At 43.2% G+C, this 24372-nt stretch overlaps 3 protein-coding genes and 1 long non-coding RNA gene across 15 annotated transcripts in view; 1 reads left to right on the top strand and 3 right to left on the bottom strand.

The window, feature by feature from the left end:
• The window catches only part of LOC147797963 (uncharacterized), a 236968-nt gene extending 223293 nt beyond the window's left edge, over positions 1-13675 (top strand). For all 5 annotated transcript variants that reach the window (XM_087141802.1, XM_087141801.1, XM_087141806.1 and 2 more), the window contains 2 exons: positions 10055-10116; positions 11846-13675. The gene's annotated coding sequence lies outside the window, so the exon portion shown is untranslated. The remainder of the gene's footprint in view (positions 1-10054; positions 10117-11845) is intronic.
• The window catches only part of LOC147797958 (uncharacterized), a 216358-nt gene that overhangs the window by 148009 nt on the left and 43977 nt on the right, over positions 1-24372 (bottom strand). The gene's annotated exons all lie outside the window — the stretch shown is intronic.
• On the bottom strand, positions 247-762 carry LOC147797964 (uncharacterized). Its single transcript, XM_087141833.1, has one exon. It carries the CDS (start codon positions 760-762, stop codon positions 247-249), a length of 516 nt encoding a protein of 171 aa, XP_086997959.1.
• Positions 14503-24322, bottom strand: LOC147797962 (uncharacterized). 5 transcript variants are annotated; one of them, XR_015426593.1, is made up of 5 exons: positions 24215-24322; positions 21283-21363; positions 20837-20914; positions 18437-18574; positions 14503-17390 (listed from the first exon to the last, which is right to left on the bottom strand). It is a non-coding gene; the product is annotated as an uncharacterized LOC147797962 (long non-coding RNA). The 5 variants fall into 5 exon arrangements; XR_015426595.1 differs by having other exon boundaries at positions 20837-20911; XR_015426591.1 differs by lacking the exons at positions 14503-17390; positions 18437-18574 and adding an exon at positions 19121-19203.

The raw sequence follows: 24372 nt of genomic DNA, 5'->3' as shown, positions 1-24372 counted from the left end.
ACTACCAAGCAATCACGAAACTACAACCACTCCAGCGCTTTCATCCCAACCACCAATCATAAATTGAAATGAGTGTATTGTATATATTCATTTCAATACAGCGCCAACATATGCAAAGCTACAGCCCTTTCACGTCACACATATGCATATTTATGAAGTTGTGGATAGGGAGACGCTATCTGGGCGCAAGCCGGGTATGGTGATGAATAATACAACATATGACGTAGTAGTAGTCGGACCGTCTTATCAGACGATGCCGGCATGAGGTGTCTCCACAGCATGGGCATGCCTGCGTGCACGCCACTCCTCCTGTCTGCACACCCAAGCCTCTTGAACCCGTTCTGCCCCCCGTTGGACTAGGGCCCACCATGTCTGACGATCTTGGGTTAGACGTTCCCAGTCTGCTGGGAGACCGGCAACACTAATGTTGCGTTTCAACAGGTCTTTGTAGCGAAGCAGGGGTCGTCCACGATTTCGCTTCACCATAGAGAGTTTGCCCTGTAGAAGGGCCTTGGGGATGCGGTCATCAGACATACGTTGGACGTGACCAGCCCAACAAAGCTGCATTGGGGCCAGAATGGATTCAATGGAAGGCATGTTGGCTTGTTTTAGAACTTCAACATTAGTGATCTTATCCCTCCAGGAGACACCCATGATTGCACGAAGCTGCCTTAGCTGGACGGCAGAGAGCTTGTTTATGTGCTTTCTGTAGAGTGTGTAGGTTTTGGCCGAGTAAAGCAATGCGCTCAATACCACAGCCATGTATACCCGACATTTTGTGCTGAGTCAAATGCCACGCTGACTCCAAAGCTGGTCTTTCAGACTTGAAAACGAGGCAATGGCAGCTTTTATCCTGCCATCAAGCTCAGCATCTAGGGTGTTTCCCACCGTTATGGTGGAGCCAAGTTACTTGAACGATTTTACCGCAGTCATCAGTGGGTTCCCGTCCAACAAAATGACAGGTTTCACGGGGTCAATCAGGTGCAGGTTGGTACTGTACTGCTGTCTTCTTGATGATAATGGAGCGTCCAAAAGCTGTTGCTCGTGAAGACAAGACACCAGGGTTTTACAATGAGAACGCACATTGGAAAGATTAAAAAGACCACCGTCCGACCACGTACGGATCTACACGCCACAGGTGAGGTCAGATGATGTGTCTTCAATCACAGCTGTAAGGAAGAGAGTAAAACGGGTGGGTGTGAGCACACAGCGTTGCTTGACACGATGCATCACATGAAAGGACTCGGATCTTGCACCAGCCACTGAGACACTTGCCCTCATCTTTGTATGAAAGGCCTTAATGATTGCGAGCAGCTTTGGGGGGCAGCCATACTTCTCAAGGATGCACCAGAGTGTGTCTCTCCCCACAGTGTTGAATGCCTTCGTGAAATCCTCTAAGATGGCACAGAGTGGCATGTTTTGCTCAATTGCCTTCTCCTGCAGCTGACGGATGGCAAATATCCTACCCACACTGCTCCGATTGCTGCGGAAGCCATACTGACTTTCTAGGAGCACTTCTTTAGATATAATATGAAGGTGCAATAGGACGATTTTAGCCAGGATTTTACCGGCAATAGATGACTGTGAGATACCCCGGTTGTTTCCGCAAATGCGACGGTCACCTTTACGTTTAAAAATATTGACAATTTTAGCATCTTTGAAGGCCTGAGGCAGCTCACCCATTTCTCAACAGGCAGTGTAGAGGTCAAGGTGATGAGTTCCTCCAAAGACGGTGGGACATCAAACTCATTGTGCATATGGTTGGCTTTTATTCTGTCAATCACTGCCTCATCAGCACAAGGTGGCTGATTAAGTAGTGTTTGGAAGTGTTCCTTCCACCGACGCAGAATGTCGTCATGTGACGTGAACAAATGTTCGCCGTCTGCGCTCAGTACAGGAGTCGTACCTATCTGCGACGGCCCATAGATTGTCTTTAAGGTAGTCATAGAAGGCCTTGGTGTTGTTGGTGTCTGCGAAGGTTTGCAGCTCATCAGCCTTTCTCAACCACCAGTTGTTTTTCATAGCTCGAGTTGCTGCTTGAACTTTTGCCTTAGCTTCCCGCAACCTGGTGGTGGTGCTGCGTGTAGCTCTGCCAGACAATATTTGTTGTCCTAACAGCAGCAAACAAAGGGCTGATTGTGATGTCATTTTCGTCAAACCAATCTTCATGCTTTCGTTTACGGAAACCTAATACTTCTTTAGCCACATCATAGGCTGTTGAGCTCAGTTCTTCCCACTAAGCATTGCAGGACTTGTAAGGGCCCACAAGTTTCTGCACGTTCTTTGTGAGAGAATCTGAGAACTGAGCACCATTTGCCAGCAACGTAGCTTGAGAGGTATCCAAATGCCGTTGTTGGTCCCTTTTTGCACCGGAGCGGTAGGTTTTCCTGACGTTTAGGAGTCATCTCAAATCTCGTCCGGGACAAGTTGCAGTAAAATTGTGGGTAGAGTGAATACTTTCCCCACCATTTACCCGTAAGTAGCAGTTTATTTATTGAGGAGAAGTTGTGGAGGAATTTTGCATTAGTAGGTCACTTACTATGAAGGACTGTTTGCATTAATACCAGTGGGCTTGTAATATAGTGGTTACTATCTTAAGTGGTTTCCAGAGACTGACCTTGGGTCACTCAACACACCAGGATTTTTTGTCATGTGTTCAATACCTGCTGTAGACTGAATCAGATGGTTGTTTGGAAAAACGTACAGACTTTGTCAGTTCCTCTGCTTAGTTTGCTTCATTTGCTTGTTAACCGCTTCGTGCCGGGGTATTTTTCAACGTTGAGGATGCTGGGCCGGCATGACTATCATTTTTTCCGTTTTCAAAATCCTTCAACAATTCATCATTCCATTTAACAGTCGTTTATAGCCGCACGGAGTAATCTTTAGGCACTACTCTAAGTTGACAGGTGACCTTCATTGACACCCGAATATTTCAGCCAGGCCTGCAGCCTTGTAAACAGAACCCAGATTGTGCGGTGTTATACAACTGTCTTTTGTTCACGAACCTGGCTCAGTGCACTGCTGACCTCTTTTCAATAGGGGCCAGATTAGCTTGCAGCGGTGCTGTGTGGCTCATCGCTGCGATGGTGGAGAGCTTTTGTCCCTGGTGGTAATCCGCTTGCTCTAAATACCCCAAACCCTGGTAAACGGTTTCAAAATAACGCTGGATTATCACCACTTTTGAGAGTGAAAAATGCCGGTAATGCCCAGCAGCCTGGTCTTTTGTTCGGAGTACAGTCTTTTGTTACAGGGCCCTGTTTCCTTTGTCCGAGTTCGGAGACCCCGGCCACACATATAAACCATATGGCTCCGATTTCGGAGTCCCTGGCTGGTAGTGGTTAATGTACAAGTTGTTTTACCTGTGCCCCTTGTTATACATGTACCTCCATATCCATTGACTTCTGAATTCAAAACTGGAAGTGTTTACTTATAATATTTTTTAAAGGTTCCCTAGCCAGAATTGTCCAATCATGATTTTAGGTAATAACAGATTTTCAGTATTTCACATCAAGAGATTATAAAATGCAAAGCAACAATATGGTTTAGCTTTCCGTAAATTACGCCCTAATTTTGTGGCTAAAAAAAAGATATTACAGGAAGGTTTATTGAATTACAGGGCCCGTACCTGATCTTTTCTTGTCTGTGTCTTTTGTGCAGTAACATTGCCATATTATAAATACAATAAAGTTGTATGTGCCTGAAGTAAAACCACAGCTTTCCGGGAGAAGAAAAAACCTGAAGCAGCTTTATATTTTATGAAAGGGTTGATGTATATTTATTCCAAATGATACAGTTAGAGAAGTTTCAAAAAGCTCTGAATAAGGAGTGCAATCCTTTGCCTGTGGCTTGTGATTTAATTCTTGTCAACGAGTGGGAGTCGTAGCTTCATAAGTCAGTCTGAGATAGCAACAGGGAGCGAATCCAGTCATTTTGTCAGGGTGTTAATGATTGTGAAGCCAACGCCAAACTGATTAGAGTCTCCTCCAGACCAGTCAAAGGCGTAGTTTTGTTCCTTTAATGACCCTTGGCCAGAATACCGGGTTTCCGACAGTGCAGCAAGGTCAACATGGTATCTTGCTAGCTCTCTGTCGACAATAGCAGTTTTCTGTTCTAGCTGCTCGTTGATAGCACAGTCAAGTAAGGTCCGCACATTCCAGCTGGAAAAGACTTTCGAAGCAGTTTACTCTTTCGATCGCAGTAACGGAGCCCCACCAGATGCGATAGTCTGGCAAGGGTTAAGACGAGCAGGCTTTGTGTACCCCACCTTTCCAGGGGCATCCTCTGAATGAGACAGGCAGTGCTATCTCTAAAAACAGCTGCCTGGTCGCACAGACAGGACCGAGCAGCGCCTCTGCTTGTGGTTGATGAGCACAGAACCATCACGTCTGGGCTGCCCACGTGCAGGAGTGTAGCTAACAGCTTCCAGCTGATGAAGCCTGCTGTCATCGCCTTCCTCACTGTCGCCGTGGGACTTCCTCTGCTGACTTGGCAAAACGTTTGACGCCAGTGCAGAAGTCAGTTACTGTGAGGCCCTCTTGGCGTTCCCAGTGGGACCCAGATGGAAAGGCGGCTGCCAGTATGACCTGGCACTGGTGCTACTGCAGAGGATGCCGGAAGGGAGCCTAAATACGTTCTCAACCACTGAAAGGGGCCCAGCCCTCGTGGTGACTTTTGCCTTCTGGTCAGCGTGTAGACCGACGCCTAGAGCCAAATTGTGAAATTAATCAACAAATCCACCATTCCCGCTGCCGAATGGTTTCGGTGGGTTGCCGTGGCTAACGGGCCTCACCAGCTCGGGTTCAGAATCAGTGTTTTCCTTCTCCTAGGTGGGCTGCCTTCCAAGGCTTACGTGCCCCACCTGCTCGGAGCAATCTGGTTTTGAGGCGCAAGAAACCCGCCTTCACACCTCTGCCATCGGTTTTAAACAGGGTCGGCACAAGAAGCCAAGCAGAAGGAGTTTGATCAGGAGAGGCTTTTTGAGACGCAGGTTGTATGGGAAACTTCATGGGTAGGAGGATAGCTCATTTTCCTCCTACCATCCCGACCATCCTAATCCTTTGACCCCAACTGTAGGAAACATATGACGTAACATAAATAAAACATGTACTATACAGGTAGGCTCCTGTACCTGACTTGCTCTGTTTGGACTCCACATGCGCCCACAATTTCATGCATACTATTTCTTTTTCTCAAATGTACCTGACTTGCACCCGTTAGTTCTCTACATGCGCCCACAATTTCATACTTACTATTTCCTTTTCTCAAACGTACCTGACTTGCACCCATCTGTACTCCACATGCGCCCACAATTTCATACTTACTATTTCTTGTTCTCAAATGTACCTGACTTGCTCTGTTTGTTCTCCACATGCGCCCACAATTTCATACTTACTATTTCTTGTTCTCAAATGTACCTGACTTGCACCCGTTTGTTCTCCACATGCGCCCACAATTTCATACTTACTATTTCTTGTTCTCAAATGTACCTGACTTGCACCCGTTTGTTCTCCACATGCGCCCACAATTTCATACTTAGCATTTCTTTTTCTCAAATGTACCTGACTTGCACCCGTTTGTTCTCCACATGCGCCCACAATTTCATGCATACTATTTTTCTCAAATGTACCTGACTTGCACCCGTTTGTTCTCCACAAGGGCCCACAATTTCATACTTAGTATTTCTTTTTCTTAAATGTACCTAACTTGCACCAATATATACTCCACATGCACCCATTATTTCATACTTAGGTTTTTTAAATTGTGGGCACATGTGGAGTACAAACAGGCGCAAAATATCAGGCACATTTTGATAAAAAATATTAAGCATGAAACTGTGAGCGTGTGTGGAGTACAAACAGGCGCAAGTCAGGTATATGTATGTGGTAGTGGTCCTTTGGATTCAAAGAAGACGTCATTGTTTTATAGCAACTCGAACTCAAAGGTGGCTGCGCAATCTGAAGCTGGATGCGCAAAGTTTGGGACAGTGGGGGCTCCGCAAGTCAGTCATTGTCATCAGCCGGCTGTCTCGCTGGTGGCATTTTTCCCTCGCTACAATCACATTTTGTTGACAGGACTCCTGGAACCTGGAGCTGGCTTTGTGCACAAGCGATTGCCATAGTGGTCTGTTGCTGGTTCGAGACTCAAAGTCCTTAGGGTGTATGTCGCACATCTGAAGGTTATATTTGACACAGCCTTTGAGCCTCTTCTTGGGCCGGCCCTGCTTCGTTTGCCACACACCAATTCACCGTACAGCAGGTGTCTTGGCATCCAGTGCTCCTCCCGTGATGAATTTTCTTTTCGTTTTCGTTTTGCTTTCACTGTTATTATTCTAGGAGGTTATTTTCTTATTCTATTCTATTCTATTAGGATGAGTCTGTCAACCACGGTAAGCTGATCAGACTTGAAGGGGCAAGGCATTTGCTTAGAGTTCCTTTTCTAACCCCCTCCCTCATACAATGGTGGGCAGTGCTGTCCTAAAGAGGCTGCCGGGTCGCCCTAGGTGCTGCCGACCTCTCCTGGTTGCACTCAAGTTTAGGAGGAAAGTGACCACTCTCCCAAAGGCCGCCTACGTGCAGGTTTGTGACTGACAACTGCCAGTACTCACCAAACAACTGTTGCCACCGCCACTCGCCCATTGCCGCAAGACTTTGAAAGGGACGACAGATCAATGATGAGTTGCATAACGGACCTGTGTGTGAGTGTTTTATAGTGGGAGAATCATTGCACAGGGGTCGTCCCACTCTCTCGACCTGGTGAATCTTTGTCCAATGACACAAGGAACCGTTACAATTGGAGATCGCCTGCCAGGCTGAAGTGGATGACCAGGACTTACTACATGTCCCGTCCGTGCTCTAATGCATTCCACAGCGCTTACTGACACCACCTTCACGACCGTTGGATCCACTGTTGATCTTACCTAGGCTAACAAGTACTACCTACCCGGGTTGGAAATAACAATGTCCCTCTCCTAGGCAGACCGCCAACCTAGGCTAACGAGTACTACCTACCCGGGTTGGAAATAACAATGTCCCTCTCCTAGGCAGCCTGCCAACCTAGGCTAACGAGTACTACCTACCTGGGTTGGAAATAACATTGTCCCTCTCCTAGGCAGCCTGCCAACCTAAGCTAACGAGTACTACCTACCCGGGTTGGAAATAACAATGTCCCTCTCCTAGGCAGCCTGCCAACCTAGGCTAACGAGTACTACCTACCTGGGTTGGAAATAACAATGTCCCTCTCCTAGGCAGCCTGCCAACCTAGGCTAACGAGTACTACCTACCCGGGTTGGAAATAACATTGTCCCTCTCCTAGGCAGCCTGCCAACCTAGGCTAATGAGTACTACCTACCCGGGTTGGAAATAACATTGTCCCTCTCCTAGGCAGCCTGCCAACCTAACCTAAGGAGTACTACCTACCCGGGTTGGAAATAACATTGTCCCTCTCCTAGGCAGCCTGCCAACCTAAGCTAACGAGTACTACCTACCTGGGTTGGAAATAACATTGTCCCTCTCCTAGGCAGCCTGCCAACCTAAGCTAACGAGTACTACCTACCCGGGTTGGAAATAACATTGTCCCTCTCCTAGGCAGCCTGCCAACCTAGGCTAACGAGTACTACCTACCTGGGTTGGAAATAACATTGTCCCTCTCCTAGGCAGCCTGCCAACCTAAGCTAACGAGTACTACCTACCCGGGTTGGAAATAACATTGTCCCTCTCCTAGGCAGCCTGCCAACCTAAGCTAACGAGTACTACCTACCCGGGTTGGAAATAACATTGCCCCTCTCCTAGGCAGCCTGCCAACCTAAGCTAACGAGTACTACCTACCTGGGTTGGAAATAACATTGTCCCTCTCCTAGGCAGCCTGCCAACCTAAGCTAACGAGTACTACCTACCCGGGTTGGAAATAACAATGTCCCTCTCCTAGGCAGCCTGCCAACCTAGGCTAACGAGTACTACCTACCCGGGTTGGAAATAACAATGTCCCTCTCCTAGGCAGCCTGCCAACCTAGGCTAACGAGTACTACCTACCCGGGTTGGAAATAACAATGTCCCTCTCCTAGGCAGACCGCCGACCTAGGCTAACGAGTACTACCTACCTGGGTTGGAAATAACATTGTCCCTCTCCTAGGCAGCCTGCCAACCTAGGCTAATGAGTACTACCTACCCGGGTTGGAAATAACGTCCCTGCCCTAGGTGGACTGGCAACCAAGCCTACGAGCTCCACCTACCTGAAGTACTTGCCTATAGCACCAGGAACACGCTGGCACCCTCTGACGTTCAGTAAAAACAGGTGTGAGAAGCCAGACAATAGGATTTGGTTAGGAGAGGTTAATGTTGAGACACTGTGCTATGTAATGGGATATTTCAATGGGAGAGGAGCTGCTTGCTTCTCCAGTCCACCTCAGCACATTCCAACTCATTTAACTACATGTACATGTTTGTACAACTGTACACACATACGTGTACATAATCTGAGGAAAAGCATACCCTTGTGGCGCTGTGCATGGCAAAGGCAGTATCGGGTCATGAAACATCACATGTTTTATTCATGTGTACACTGTACGTCATATGCTGTATTATTCATGACTGTACCCGGTTTGCACCCAGATAGTGCCTCCCATGCAGATATGTACATCGCACATGCAGATCCGACTTCCTATCATTTTGGTACGATCTTTGCCGTTTAGTTTGGTCGTAATTTTGTTACAATCAGAGCGATTTCTTTTGGTAGATTTTTCAGCTCCAAGGTCAAAAACTGATGGGAAAAATCCCCACCTCACATCGAATTTATATTCACATGATTTTGAACACACTCTGCTCTAGTATGGCGAGTATGGCAACAACTATCTATGTGTATGCTAGGATTGCTGCCATGTGGGCTGTCTTGACTAAAATTGGGCTTGTGGACCGGTGAGGTCAAACCCCGTTTATATTTTGTGGATTTCTTACAAAACAGTTTTCTCTAATTTAGGAAATGCTTTATCATAAAAACTGCTAGTTATAGTTCTCGGCTGAAAAATTGATTTCACGCGCGAATATTTTCTGTGCCTGATTCAGAAGTTTTGGAACAACTTAGACATAAACCAAAAGTCTTGCCTGCATGGCACTTTCATCGATCCTGTATGGTCAAACAAAACACTTTATCTTCCAATATGATTTGTGACGCCTGCTTCATACAAGGTAAACTACAAACCACATTTCCCTGGGATTCGAAGATAACTTGAGCTGCAGTCAAACTGAATACTTATTGAAGTGGGAAACTGGGAAAATGCCATCCGGTCATTAAAGGCCTGGCCGTTCTTGGGTTTGCTGGTAGCGTGTGCATGTTTATACTTAGTAGATTGGATTGTGGTGTCGGCATTCTCTGTTATGCAGGGTCAGCGTGTTTCGTCTGTGCGGTTATCTCCTTTTATGTCTGTTTGACTCGGTACATGCTGACAAGCATGTTTGCATGTCAGCTAAAATTTTAACCTGTACTTTAGCTCTAGTCTCAGCAGCATGAACCAGCAAGTGAATTTGAGCGTCAAATCATCCAGGCTTGATGAGTGACCAATCCTAGCTCTAGTCTCTGCAATATGAACCTGCAGGTAAATTTGAGACACAAACCATCCAGGCTTGACGAGTGACCAATCCTAGCTCCAGCCTCTGCAACATGAATCAGCAGGTGAACTTGAGCCTCTAATCATCCAGGCTTAAGTGACCAATCCTAGCTCTGGTCTCAGCAACATGAACCAACAGGTGAATTTGAGTCTCTAACCATCCAGGCTTGATGAGTGACCAATCCTTGCTCTAGTCTAAGCAACATGAACCTGCAGGTAAACATGAGCTTGTAACCATCCAGGCTTGAGTGACCAATCCTAGCTGTAAGCAGTTTCATTGAGGGATCTTTTACACAGCTGGGACTTGTTCTTCAAGAGTTTGGCTTTGAATACACTTCCAGTAAATATGGAGTCATGAGCTAAAGTGTCTTGTGTTTCTGGAGTCATTTGCAAAGGCACCATGGCTTGAAATTGCTGAAGATTTAACAAATTGGATTCTTCTTGTATTCGTTTCAGTGTTGTGTTTACTGTGGCCTTTCTTGGAGATGAAGTTACCTGGCTGAAGGAGCATACAGTAGGTGAGCCGTGCTTGATTCTTTTAAAACCATGAGAAATTTTATCTGCCAACTGTCCCTGTATGTTTGATGTTGTGAATAGTGATCATAGCTTCCCATGTGTTCAAGGTATAGTCCATCATTTGTCTGATCCTTTGTGCATCATGTTCCTTTGAGACAACAAAATCACTCAAAATCTAAAGAAGGTCATCTGAGAACAAACCTGATGAAGTTTCAGCGCAATGAATACTGTCTTGTGAGAAAAATGATATCTAGGAATTGGACTTCAGATCAAAGGTTGCTGAGTCATGTTTGAATTATGCTGGAATTTCAGCCCCAGGGACAAATTCTCCCATTCACTCAAATGCAGCTATGCAATATCACAAACTGAACCAATGAATTATAGTAACTGATACGCGCATTTGTCGTGTGAAGGCTTGTGCATTTCCAATGGCAATTTTCCAAAAATGTGTCCCCCGATGCATCATCAGAAATGGCCTTCTTTAATTATTTTCTTCAAAATGACAACTCCCCAGAAAGAATAACTTCACAGGGGGTTTAGTTCCACAGCCATCTATCAACCAAGTGTGTTTTTCAACAATAATTTCATCAGTTCCTTTTTTGGCTAATTGCGAATGATGGACTGCACCTTTAAAAGAAATGTGTAACACTTCACTTCAGGGAGGCAGAGGTTTGACAAGAAGATTCCTAAAAACTAACTAAATTTGAAAATATTTGATTTAAAGCACTGACTTTAATCGTGATTCAAATGACTCATTCAAGAAAATTATGCTGCCTGTTTCATGAATACTTCAGGAATTTTTTTGTTTGAAATTTTAAATGAAGAATTGGCTGAATGTTAACATTTTGATTCCTCTAAATAAACTTTAATTTAGCTCATGGCTGTAACGGGCCCATATATAATTATTCTCTATTATGTGCCCACTGGCCTTTAATCGCAAAATGGCCATTTTGGATTGTGTTCCCTGAATCCACTTCATTTACCATCCACTCTAAAATCAAAAGGAGCCTGACTATTCTGCTTCATCTGCCGTATAACCACGGTTCCCTTTTTTTTCATTTAGAAAATCAGGTTGACTTAACTTTGATTTGCTGAGGCCAATTGTGATGAAATCTTCATTGTACATGCATGATATAACATATATGCTTTCCATAAGAATGGACATTGATGGATGTTACAGTATCTCCCAGGATTCCCATAGTCAATAGGTTGCCTTCAGTAAAACAGTTGAAAAGTCAGTACAAATAAAGAAACCTGAAGCTTTGCATTGAATCTTTCAAATATCGATGGCCCAAAGCAAGATTGGATATGGCTGTAGTTTGAGAGTAAAAAAGGACTGGCTGGTAACAAGACTATGAAAACCAAGAAATCAGAGACTAGTCATAAGACTAAAATGCACTTTGCAGAATGTCAGATGACAAACTTTACATGCAGCTTCCATAGCAGTCCTTTTCTATACATTGGTCTGTGATAAGGAGTGTTTTGGGTAATTCTATATGTGGTTAATTCGAGAACAAAATGCTTTGGACACTTCCAACATATGAGTTATAAGAAATTTCAAAAATCTGCTTCACATACAAAAATCTGACTTTTGCTTAAAAGGATGATTTTTAACAACCCTGCCAATTTGGTTGTTATCCATATTGCCGAGAATCTTGCTCTTTTTTCAAAGGATTTAATGTAACATAATGCCCTAAAGAGACTCATGACATTTTTTTCTCACCTATGCAGGCAAAGGAACATTAGTGAGCCAATCAGGGTGAAGTGGTTCCTGTCTACCGTGGTCCTTGGAGGGGCTTCACCTCACAGACTTGGCCAGTACAAACAGGGTGCTCCAAAGCAGTGATTCCTGTTTACCGTGGTCCTTGGAGGGGCTTCACCTCACAGACTTGGCCAGTACAAACAGGGTGCTGCAAAGCAGTGATTCCTGTCTACCGTGGTCCTTGGAGGGGCTTCACCTCACAGACTTGGCCAGTACAAACAGGGTGCTGCAAAGCAGTGATTCCTGTCTACCGTGGTCCTTGGAGGGGCTTCACCTCACAGACTTGGCCAGTACAAACAGGGTGCTGCAAAGCAGTGATTCCTGTTTACCGTGGTCCTTGGAGGGGCTTCACCTCACAGACTTGGCCAGTACAAACAGGGTGCTGCAAAGCAGTGGTTCCTGTCTACCGTGGTCCTTGGAGGGCTTCACCTCACAGACTTGGCCAGTACAAACAGGGTGCTGCAAAGCAGTGGTTCCTGTCTACCATGGTCCTTGGAGGGGCTTCACCTCACAGACTTGGCCAGTACAAACAGGGTGCTCCAAAGCAGTGATTCCTGTCTACCGTGGTCCTTGGAGGGGCTTCACCTCACAGACTTGGCCAGTACAAACAGGGTGCTGCAAAGCTCAAATATTAAGTTTGCAAAAAAGTATCCAGCGTTGTCCTAACATACGTGTAGCAAACAGGATTTCAGGCTTGCAATGTAGACATTTTTAGTCAAAGGAAAAAGCAAATTTGGCCGGACATCTTTGGTATCGAGGGTGTATATTTGTCTCTAGAAAAAGAAATAATCTTATTTTAAAGCGTAGCTGCAATGCAATATGTTTGAAAACATTTTTTAAAAAAACTTTATAAGCTTGTTCGGTGTGTTTTTACATACATATATACATGTATATTGAAAAGTGCACCTTTTTAATACTTTAAATTATCCAAGCTTTCCTGGACAACAGAGGGCGCTATTGCTATGAAGTCCAGTCTAATAAAGGGTCTGATGAAGAATTTAATGCTTATTGCCATGAACAAAAAACAACAATGAATCAGTAAAAAGGAGAAATTTGTGTCCAGCAAAATCTACAAAAATGAACTTGAGGATTTCGTTTGAGCAGAATTCCCGTCCAACATTGAAGCTTTCTTCCTGGAATGATATATCACACTTTTACTATGAATATGGAAATGCTCATTTGCATAAAACCTAAAAGACAGTAAATTACCCTTTGAAATACTGAAAGAAAAGCCAGAAATCAGGTGAATTGAGAAAAAGAGGATGCATTTGGAAGGTTTGTATTCAAACAAATTGATTGCAGCTACCCTTCAAGTTGGTTTCCAAACATGATCATTTAGTTTACCAAATAATCAGTATTTTGCATTCTATGCATTAGATAGACTAAATCTGTCAAAAAAGTTATGTCTTTAGCTGCAAAATGTTGATAGATTAGAACTCTTTGAAATCTTGAAGCTTGAAAAAAGCTGGGCCGGTATTTAATTTTTTTTTCTTCTCTTGATTGTGGATTTTTTTTTCAAATTGCAAAAGCAGGTATTGTAAATTCCTGATATTCCAAGTTACCAATAGCTGGAACAAGAGGCTTGTTACTGCCAAATTTTTCAGAGATGCCTCTGATTGAAAGAAATTTCCATGTTCACCGGATCTTAAAGTGATTTTAATTTACACCAGTTGATTTTTTCTGACAGATACTTGTACATAATATTAAAATGAATAATTTGAAGCAGTCAGTATAGAAGTGCTTACACTTGATTGACGTATGAATTTATATTAAACTGAATACATCAAATTGGGTACTTATCCGTCCGTTTCTACCCTCATTGGTATGCTGTCTCTGCTGTGTGTTTGCATATTCAAATTTTGTTTATTTAAATATATGCAGATTAGCTATGTCCTCTGACCTTTTTTGAAATTGCGCAATCCTAACCTTTAAATATTAGTTCCGAAATGATTTATATCAAGAGGCAATTGGCCTGGTGGTTAGCTAGCTGGCTGCCAGGCCAGGGGATCCCGGTTCAAATCCTGGGGTCCCCGGGAAAAGGAGGTTTTTTTTTTTTTTTTTTTTATATATACTAAGTTTTTTAACAAAATTGTGCATGCCCACCTGGGATTGAACCCAGGTCCTTGTGCATTGCAGTTACGGTCCTTAACCGCTATGCCACGGCACTTTCTTGAAGAAATGTGTTCGTTTCTAAATATTAAACCTTCCATTGTTTGGACTTAGAATATTTTTCAGCCAGACTCTGTACTGGAGATAGGCAAGGGTGGAAGGCCTAGGGGCTAGAAGTCTGAGAGCTGATAGGAAGGGTAGAGTGGATGGCTGAGGGCTTGGGACTATCAGTATTAGAGGCCTAAGGATCCCATGGGGTTGAAGGACATAGCTTCTTAATGTTCCATATTGCTTAGTGGGTTTATTGGAGCCCTTATAGGATGAAGACTAAAAGGCTCGAAGAGGAAACTTTATATAAGGAGCTTGGAAGATGTTTAAGACTGGCAGGGCTTAGGATGGGGCTGCTGTGTAAAATCTAAAGATAGGAAACAGATGTAACTCTGGCAGTGTAAAATGGTTGAGATTGGGGGAATGTGCTCAGAGGCAAAGTACATGTACTACACATTCACAAATATAATTCAACAAAACAATTCTGTTAGTTTTAACATTTATTCCATTAAAAACAGAATGATTGAAGAGGTTCTGATACATAGTAAAATTTTGATAAATACACACGGAAAAGGCATATTTCCACAGCAAGCTAAAATGTGCAAACCAAGCAAGTTTCTGATTCAGAATTTTTGAGATAATTAAAATTGGAAAGGCTAATAATTAAAAGACTTACACTAGGAAAACACAAGGCCACAGAGAACCATTTCCAGGGGGTGATAAAAAACACTTGTTACACTGAGGTTTGGAATGGCCACTGGGTGAGCTAGACAGTTGATGGGTACAGAACTGGTATTTTGTCTGAATGGGAAAAGGGGAGATTTGAAATGTGCAAAACACTGGTCACTTTTAAACTTTCCTATCACTTTAAACTAGTTTTTCCAAATGGTGACTATTTTATGGTACAAATTTGACGGGTCAGTGCTAAAAGGTCATTACAGCAAAACTAACATTTTTGAAAATACTTTTAGGGTCTTACTCTGGGCATGAAGGAAATGTTGTTTTGAAACAATTAACATTTATTTGTTATTAAACTAGTTTTTTGGGAACAACATATTTAAATTTCAAGAAATTTTCTTGCCTAGTTTCATGTTTAAAATGTTATTTTTTAATAAGGACCATTTAATGCAGTTATTCAGTAAGGACCTTCTAGCACTGAGATGACAAATTACAGTTTTGAAGTATTGCATTGTGATAACAATATGAGTTTATTTCATTTTGGGGAGACAGGTTGGCATGGCGATACTTTCCTCACTTTAAACACTTCAGCGACCCAGAGTCAAATCTAGCTCAAGCCGACGTGTGGATTAGGTTCTCAGTCCCTACTATATTCCTTGAATTTCTCTGTGATTATTTATCTGCAGTTTTCTTCCCACCTTCAAAGCCTTCACACTAGCACCCCCCCATGATAATGATGGCCCATTGAATTTCATCCCATAGAGATTACATGTTTATGGCTGCCATGAAAAAATCATTATTCTTTTATTTCTGGTCATCCAATGAACATTCAGCTCTAATTGCAGGATGACTTTGAGTGGCAATGAAGAGGAAAATAAATCTTTAGATTTCAGAGGTTGTGGGCCTTGGTGGGATTCGAACCCAGGCCATTGAGGTGGAAGATGAGGAAAGAGCTGCTATGCGAACCTGATTGAATTAAAATGAATTAAAAGCAAGAAATATGCCCAAATTTGGGAGTAAATTATTTGGAATGGTTGTTGAAATGTACTCTGACCAAGTACAGTTACTTTAAATCGGAAAATACCTTTTCAGTCATGAACTTCGATGAAAGCATTATGCAAAGAGTTCCATACATGTACACTGACATTGCTCATTTCTGCCTTCAATGAGACATGTAAATCAGCCATTGGGAGGCTATATGGTCTTAGAAATTCAAATTTAGCAGGGAAAATATTGAAGTGTTTACTGCTTGGGATTTCCTGGCCCAGCCTGGTAGGGTTTGTACTAAGGGTGTCAAGTGATGCCTATGTTTGGAACTCTTTCCCACTAATATACATGTACAAACATACAGACTTGCTTCATTACAGGATGGCAGGGGTGTAAATCTGTGAAGGGGGGGGGGAATGCAGTCCAACTTCATGAGTAAGAGGTCCATCAGACTTGGCTGATTACTTTGTATTAATAGGAACCTTGTATTATCAGAATGAAACCAGTGAAGAACAAGAGATTGGGACCTCCAAATGTCCTTGTTACAAGCAGAATGTTGGGTTTACATTGCTCTGATTAACAGGGTTCACATTTACATTCCCTGGTTCCTTTTTGATCGGGGGAGGGGCTGTTATTGGGTCATCTCCTGCTCACAATTTTGTGGCAGTGACAAAAATGCAGAGGTATTTTGAGGTATTTTTGAAACTCCCCAACAGCCAAAATGCATTTAGTAGCATTAAAAAGGCAGATAACACACAGTTTTGATGTAAGATGAAGGGGCGAAAGTGTAAAAAAATTGATTGTGTCATAAACAGCGCCCCCTAGTGTTCTGTACCATTCACTGTTCCCGCCCTCACTGTAAGTCATGGCCCAGTCCAAGACACAGATTTACATGTGTACACACCACAAACATATAAACGCATAGACTACCAGATCACATTCCAAACTACACTGACATTTTAGTGATTAGTGTGGTGACCGACTAAAATCAAAACTATGGGCAAATTCACCCCTTGATATCAGGAATTTACACAAAGTTGAAGAATTCCAGCCAGAAAATTGTCTGAAGCCATTTTTTGATTGCAAAATTGATTGCATGTAGATTGACAAGGATGCAGTTGCAACATTTGAAAAGATGAGATACCAGTGCTGAAGAGCAAAAAATGGAGCACATTTTGGGAGCGCATGTAAACAAATACAAGCAATGTAAGAGCATTACCCGTAATGTGCACTGAACACGCTGCCATCCATCGTTTCACCCACTGTTTGCCCATACTTATAAAATCATGGTTACACATTTGAGACTGTGTTTATAGGTTTGTGGTACACACAGTGTACATTGTACATTATGAATAGCGCCCCCTAGTGTCCCTTGGCATCCAGCATATTCAGCCCCAGTCCCCAGCACAGATTTACATCACTGTTGAAGCAAGGAACTGCAGTCTTTTCCTTGCCTGTGTGAACCACTGCCTGAGATCCTGCTGTGGAAACTCTTCCTCAGTCACGGAGGTGAGGACGGGCATTTATCTGAGTTTCTCTCTGTGATATTCTCATGAATCATCTCAGGGAAGCCCTATAGGATCTTGTCCTCCATCTTGCCTCCATAAGGTTGAAAGAGGTGAGGGCGCTCTTCTAATCTGCACCATGGTCTGGTCCTCCTTGGGCATATGCACAGCTTCTTTATAACAAAGTCTGGGGAAAAAATCAAGCACAAAAGAATGAGCTTAGCTTCAGCTAAAACATATTTCTGAAAAAAAACTAACCCTCCTTTATGGGTATGAGGTCTGAGCCGGACTAAGAAAGGGCACAATTTTCCTGGCAAAGCAGGCTCCTTTTGTGGGAACTGCACTTCACAGGTTCACAAACAACAATGAAATTTGCACACATGGCAACTGCATTCTTACAAACAAAATGAAAACTCCCCACCTAAATGGCTTTTTTCAGCCAATGAGGGGGTGCTTCTGCTCAAGATGGATAGGTCTTTCAGTTCATGAACAGAATCTCTGTCCTATATTAAAATGACCACATCTTTATCAATAGTGGGGCTACTGTAACAACTGATGTTTCAAAGCATCTAGAAGGAAACACTCGTTGAATCTGACTTGTTTAATTTCTGTTGGATTCTAAATATCAAAGGTACAGTCCATCATTTGCAGTTATCCAAAAAACTAACGGATAAAATTATTGTGGAAAAGTAAACTTTGATTAAAGATGGTTATGGAGCTAAACTCCCAGTGAAATTCATTTTTCTTGCAAACTGTGAAAGGAGGCCATTACCAACGATGTGATAAAGATTTGGATAGTTGCTATTAGAAGCACGCATGCAAGCGTTGTAACACGATGCATGCACAGATTCTACATGACATAATTTATAGGTTCAGCATGAGACATTGCAAGGCTGCATTTGACTAAACGTAAGAACCTGTCCTAGATGCTGAATTCAGGTGCAATTCAAATATGACTTGGCAACTTTTGAGCTGAATTAGAAATCTTAAAAACATTGTTTTTCTCAGAATAATAGTATTCACTGAGATTAAACGTCATCAAGTTGATTCTTAGGCAACCTTCTTTAGACTTCAAGTAATTTTGTTGCCTCAAAGAAACATAATCCACAAAGGGCAAATGATGGACTGACCTTTGAATGGAGGGTCTCCCAAAACAGTTGCTCCTTTCCTTTGTGAGGTTTACATTCATTGTTTACTGGCCAAAAGCCGACATCAATCACATGACACTCTTACCTTCTACTGTTCACAATGTAAGGCCTGTCTTCAACATCGGAGATTTCATCTCTGGTCAGTCCAGTCGCACGTATGCAGGAAAAGTTAGCCAGCCTCAACGTAGGGAGCTATTGCAGTGGCAAGCAGGTCTGCCCAAATCTAAACACAGAAAAACAAATCACCAAAATGTCAAGTAAAGTCGACTTTTTGCTGTTTTTTTTTAAATCAAAAGGTTACGGGTGAAGGTTTCAACCGAAGGGCAGATCCAGAGCTATTGCTACATAGTGGGGTTTTCCACACAGTTTTGCAAGCCCACTAAATTCCCTTCAATTTCTGAAATCTTATACTGATGCTCTTTTTGGAGAAGGAACAAAGCCCCCACTGCCCCCACGACCCTGGATCCACCCTTGCACCCATTAGTGTCAGAAATAGTCACTGATAAATATCAGAAAGCATACAGCACTCCGCAGAGCATGTAGTGGCTGGGTAGGTTCTGATATCAGGAAATAAAATCAACAGAAATAACACACAAAGATCTGTGGGAGTCTTCTTGAATACAACAGGGTAATGCTATAGGCACAGTAGATGTGTGTTGTGCCAAAATGAGCAAAGGTTTAAACTGAAAAGGCACATCCACAACCAAGATTTGGGCAAGGGGCAGAGTGGAGGGACCCTGTCTTTTGTTATGAAGGGCACACCTGTTCAACTTTTCTGAAGTCATATAACCTTTGATGGCCTTTCTGGGGCAGAGACATCACTGTGGGGCTTTGCAATTTGGATAAAGAGACCTAAAAACAGAGTCAACAAAAACACATTTCAGTTTTTCTCGTTTACTTTTTTTATATCTTATTTTTATTTGGGTGGGGGAGGAGTTCCAGACAAGGTCCCAATTGGGTGGGAGAGGAGTGCAAGAAAATGTCCCAATTGGGTGGGGGAGGAGTGCCAGACAAGGTCCCAATTGAGTGGGAGAGGAGTGCCAGACACAGTCCCAATTGGGTGGGAGAGGAGTGCCAGACACAGTCCCAATTGGGTGGAGGAGGAGTGCCAGACAAGGTCCCAATTGGGTGGGAGAGGAGTGGCAGACAAGGTCCCAATTGGGTGGGGGAGGAGTGCCAGACAAGGTCCCAATTGAGTGGGAGAGGAGTGCAAGAAAAGGTCCGAATTGGGTGGGGGAGGAGTGCCAGACAAGGTCCCACTTGGGTGGGGGAGGAGTGGCAGACAAGGTCCCAATTGGGTGGGAGAGGAGTGCCAGACACAGTCCCAATTGGGTGGGGGAGGAGTGCCAGACAAGGTCCTAATTGGGTGAGGGAGGAGTGCCAGACAAGGTCCCAATTGGGTGGGAGAGGAGTGCCAGACAAGGTCCCAATTGGGTGGGAGAGGAGTGACAGACAAGGTCCCAATTGGGTGGGGGAGGAGTGGCAGACAAGGTCCCAATTGGGTGGGGGAGGAGTGCCAGACAAGGTCCCAATTGAGTGGGAGAGGAGTGCCAGACAAGGTCCCAATTGGGTGGGAGAGGAGTGGCAGACAAGGTCCCAATTGGGTGGGAGAGGAGTGCCAGACAAGGGTCCCAATTGGGTGGGGGAGGAGTGGCAGACAAGGTCCCAATTGGGTGGGGGAGGAGGTGCCAGAAAAGGTCCCAATTGGGTGGGGGTGGAGTGCCAGACAAGGTCTCAATTGGGTGGGGGAGGAGTGGCAGACAAGGTCTCAATTGGGTGGGGGAGGAGTGGCAGACAGGGTCCCAATTGGGTGGGGGAGGAGTGCCAGACAAGGGTCCCAATTGGGTGGGGGAGGAGTGCCAGACAAGGTCCCAATTGGGTGGGGAGGAGAGCCAGACAAGGTCCCAATTGGGTGGGGGAGGAGTGCCAGACAAGGTCCCAATTGGGTGAGGGAGGAGTGCCAGACAAGGTCCCAATTGGGTGGGGGAGGAGTTCCAGACAAGATCCCAATTGGGTGAGGGAGGAGTGCCAGACAAGGTCCCAATTGGGTGGGGGAGGAGTTCCAGACAAGATCCCAGTTTCTCCTGCGCTTACTTCTTTAGAACAAAATGGGGATAAACATCACACGTCATCACTGACTCTGTGAGTTGATTTCAAATTGAGTTGCGAAAAAACCAGACAGGTGACTTCACTACAAAATACCCCAAAACTGAAACAAGGAATAAATTTCTTTCACTTTTTCTTTTCTCTTTTTGTTTCTTTGGAATGCTTGGACTTCTTCCTGCTCCTCTCCTTTGATAACAAAGAAATTACCCACAGATACAAAAAAAAAGGTTCAATATCTTTTCTGTGTGGACACTTCCATTATATTGTCAAATTTTAAAACTGGAACACACAATATTAAGTTTTTGTATCAAACTGTTATTTTTTTCTGTTATTCAGAACCTTTTCACACATAGTCTCTGGCCAAGGACGGTACACGTACCTAATTTCACTGTCTGTGCTACGGCTAACGTCAGAGTCATCTTCATCATTCTCTATGTGGCTGAACTCATCCAAGCTACTGGAGTCAAGACAAAACAATTAAGAAAGATCTTTCAAGTAGCAAGACAAAAGGACAGCATAGAAAGGCTGTGGTTCCTGGGAATCTTCCCAAATCCTAAAACATCCTCTCCACAATGGTACATTCTCCAAAAGTCTACAAAGGCATCAAGTCCCTCGTGAAATCAAAGTGGCTGGGCTGGGCTCTACCTTCCTCAATCCTGCTTTATCTTCCACAAACCTCCTGGTGGATTTTGACAGATCTGGGTAGGCTGGCATTAAGATTTAACAAAAAAGGAGAAGAGAAGTAAATATGCAGGAATACATTGTACAGTTTAGATTCTCAATCCAGCTCATCTTTGAATAACCTGATGCTGGGAAGGAACTTACTCAGGTTCTGCTCTCTCCGGTGATGCTGCCCACACATCAGCCTGTACTTGCTCCATCATCTTCTCTTACTCTGACTTCCTCCTACAATTAAAATAAACAGTGCATCCTTCAGCTTTTGCTGTTGTTACACAACATCCTTCACTTATTGCAAAGCCCATAATGTTCCTCCAGTGCCTTGCAGGAGCAATATTTTTACCTCAACTTTCATAAGTGAAATTTCATTAAACTCCCACTTTTCTAATTCAAAGTTCCTGATTTTACTCATCCACTAAAATGTTTCTTTGAAATTTTTATTTTGGCACAACTTTCACAGATCTTTTTTCCTGAAAAAGGCAGAATGGACTCTTTTAAAACTGGGCCCAAAATTTTCAAAAGAGTTTTGTGTAGGTACTGTATGTTCACTGAGGTAATAAAAATTTATTGAAATTGATCAGCTTCACAGATCTTCTTAAATTATGTGGGATTTGTGGAGATGTTTTCAAGTGCAGCACATTAGGCAACATTTAGTAGAATTCTTGCCCAGTTCCCAGATGCCAATGTTTTTGAATTTTCAACGGACAAAATTTCATCACTCTGAAAATGTTCACAAATGTTGAACAGCAAGCATGAAGGTGACAGTGCTAGTGTGAAGTTGAGGATTTTTCCACAAGACGTCTGGCAACACTGTATGAGGAAAGTCAAGTGAAAATCAAGTGCGCCATGTTAGGGGACTCTACTATAATGCTAATGTAAGCAACTTGGCCTACAGAGGGCCTGTGTGGAGCACCCTCCCAGAGGACATGTTTTGTTATTTAGATTTAATGACAATGAATGCACAAAAGGTTTACTTGAACCTATCCTAGAGGAAGAAAGAAATGCCCTGTAACTTGATGTCATACACAGGCCCTCTATAAAGACTATTGTAATTCCAGACTACACTGTACTTCCTTTCAGTTTATGTCCAAAAAATATTGCTACAATTTTTGCAATGGAAGGACAACTTGATAGCCTCGATGTCAGTCAAGATAAACATGTACATAAAGGAAAGCATTTCTTATGGTGATGCCAATCATTTTTACCAGCATTGACCTTTTGTTATGAGTACTACCATCTGAAAGCATTAAACAATTACACACATGTACAATGTAAGTCTTATCAAGTCTAATTTAGCTGTGAAACTTAGGAAATACTCGACCAGTCGGTTCGAATATTTTTGGTGAAATCCTGTTTTTATCACACGAGCAACCTACATGTACATGCATAACATGTAGACTCTGTCATGTCTGTGTGACTGGATTGATACCAGCAGGGTAGGCGTCATACGCTGTGCAGGTTGAACAACCCAAACCTGTGAAAATAGTCAAACTGATGCATGTGGAACTCACAGAGGCCTATGGTGCGGGAAAAAAATGGACAATTGATGATCAACACCTAGTGTACATATGTCCCGGGCATTATACTCCTAAAATATAGTCAAAAGGCCAGTGTTAACTTACAGGTACACTGTTCTCTAGAGCTACGATAAAAATAAAAATAATTATGATCACGGTTGCTCTCAAGGGAAAATCTGATTGTAAAAGCAGAATAAGGGTCATCGGTACGGTACAGTCATAAGCATGAATCAAATTAAGCAAAGGCTAGATTCAAGAAAGTAAACTGAAACTGATGGATCAAATCAATTCCTTGCAATACAGAAAGGACTCCTCTAAAAACTACTGTACGCTAATCTTTTGATCTTTGGCCTTGAGCCTTGTGTCAACAGAACTGTCCAAAGGGCCCAAACCCAGTGTGGACAAAACGGACGATACCAGGGCAGACTCATACAGTATTGTGCAATGTGTTACATGCAGCGACAGGTATAAGACTTTGAAACCCTTGTTCTTTATACATCAACTTCATTGTAAAAGCAGCGATTCTCAGTTGAAATAGCACAGCGATCACAAAAGAGGACTTACATGTACATGTACTACATGTACAAGTTTTCCCATGCACTCGCAAATCCTGTCTCAATGTAACATGGCTGCCACATGCACGCACATGCGGTATACGTACATGTACGCCATGCACACGTACATGTACATGTGGAAGCCGATGGTTGAATGCACAATCAACTGTAATTTCATTGGAAGCAAAACTGTGTTTCCATAGACAGGGTGAAAAGGTGGCCAATTAAAATAACTTTTACATGGTCAGTTTGCTAATGAATAGAAGAAACTACCCTGCACTTGAGAAGAACAACTGGTGGCGCTAGCCTGAGTTACGGCGGGTTGAAGTTGGGAAGTTGAGCAGAAAGAGAGCATAAATGGTGAATTTACATGCAAAATTACAACAAAACAAGATGAAACTCTAATGTTGAACTACAAAATGACAGAGTTAAATAATGAATTTTGCCAACTTACAAAGATTTTTCAAAAGGAATGTGCAGTTCATTATGCTCAATTGAGGAAGCAAATGTTTGACAGATTTCTGGGTTGTGGTAGAAAAACTAGAAATGAACACCAATTTGTTTTCGGGTTTTTATGTATGGACAAGCTACATGTGCCTGGTTCAGCAGCGCATTGAAAATGAGCACCAAGGAACTGAGCATTACAACCCTACATGTATGTAAACAAAAATGGCAGCAAGTCACACAAAATAACGTACATACACATGTACGTCGGCTACATATATGTACCTATATACCATAACCATTATGTTAGAGCACAAGGAAACAGATTAGGCCAAGCATGCTGGGCCTTCATGTCACTGCATCATGCATACATGCACTACATGTACTACTAAAAGAGCAAGACCCATGTACTGTACATGTATAAGGCCACACGTACCTAAACCCGTCCAAGAAAACTACAACTTCATCTCACGTGTACGATACGGCAACATGAAGAGGAATGTCTTTGCATGATCCCGTAAATCACCTTTTTTTCTGGATTGAAAATTATGGGGCTTAACCTACCTTCATGGCAACCAATGTTTTCCAGCCTTCATGACCATGATGACCTTACTTTTATCGTGTCCCGCTTTCCCATTTTGGGCATGCCGCCACAACATTTACCAATATTTAGAGCCGTCTATTGAATAAAAATAAAGCGCCCTCTGTTGAATCAATATTTA

Source organism: Acanthaster planci, linkage group LG10 (assembly GCF_054643075.1).
Source record: "Acanthaster planci isolate LZ-2023a linkage group LG10, COTS_SCS, whole genome shotgun sequence".
Lineage (NCBI taxonomy): Eukaryota > Metazoa > Echinodermata > Asteroidea > Valvatida > Acanthasteridae > Acanthaster > Acanthaster planci.
The sequence above is the reverse complement of the archived record's forward strand: the minus strand, read 5'-3'. Positions and strand labels throughout refer to the sequence as shown.

Coding starts and splice junctions, on each gene's coding strand:
- LOC147797964 (XM_087141833.1), bottom strand. CDS start 762: ATGGCTGTGGTATTGAGCGCATTGCTTTACTCGGCCAAAACCTACACA.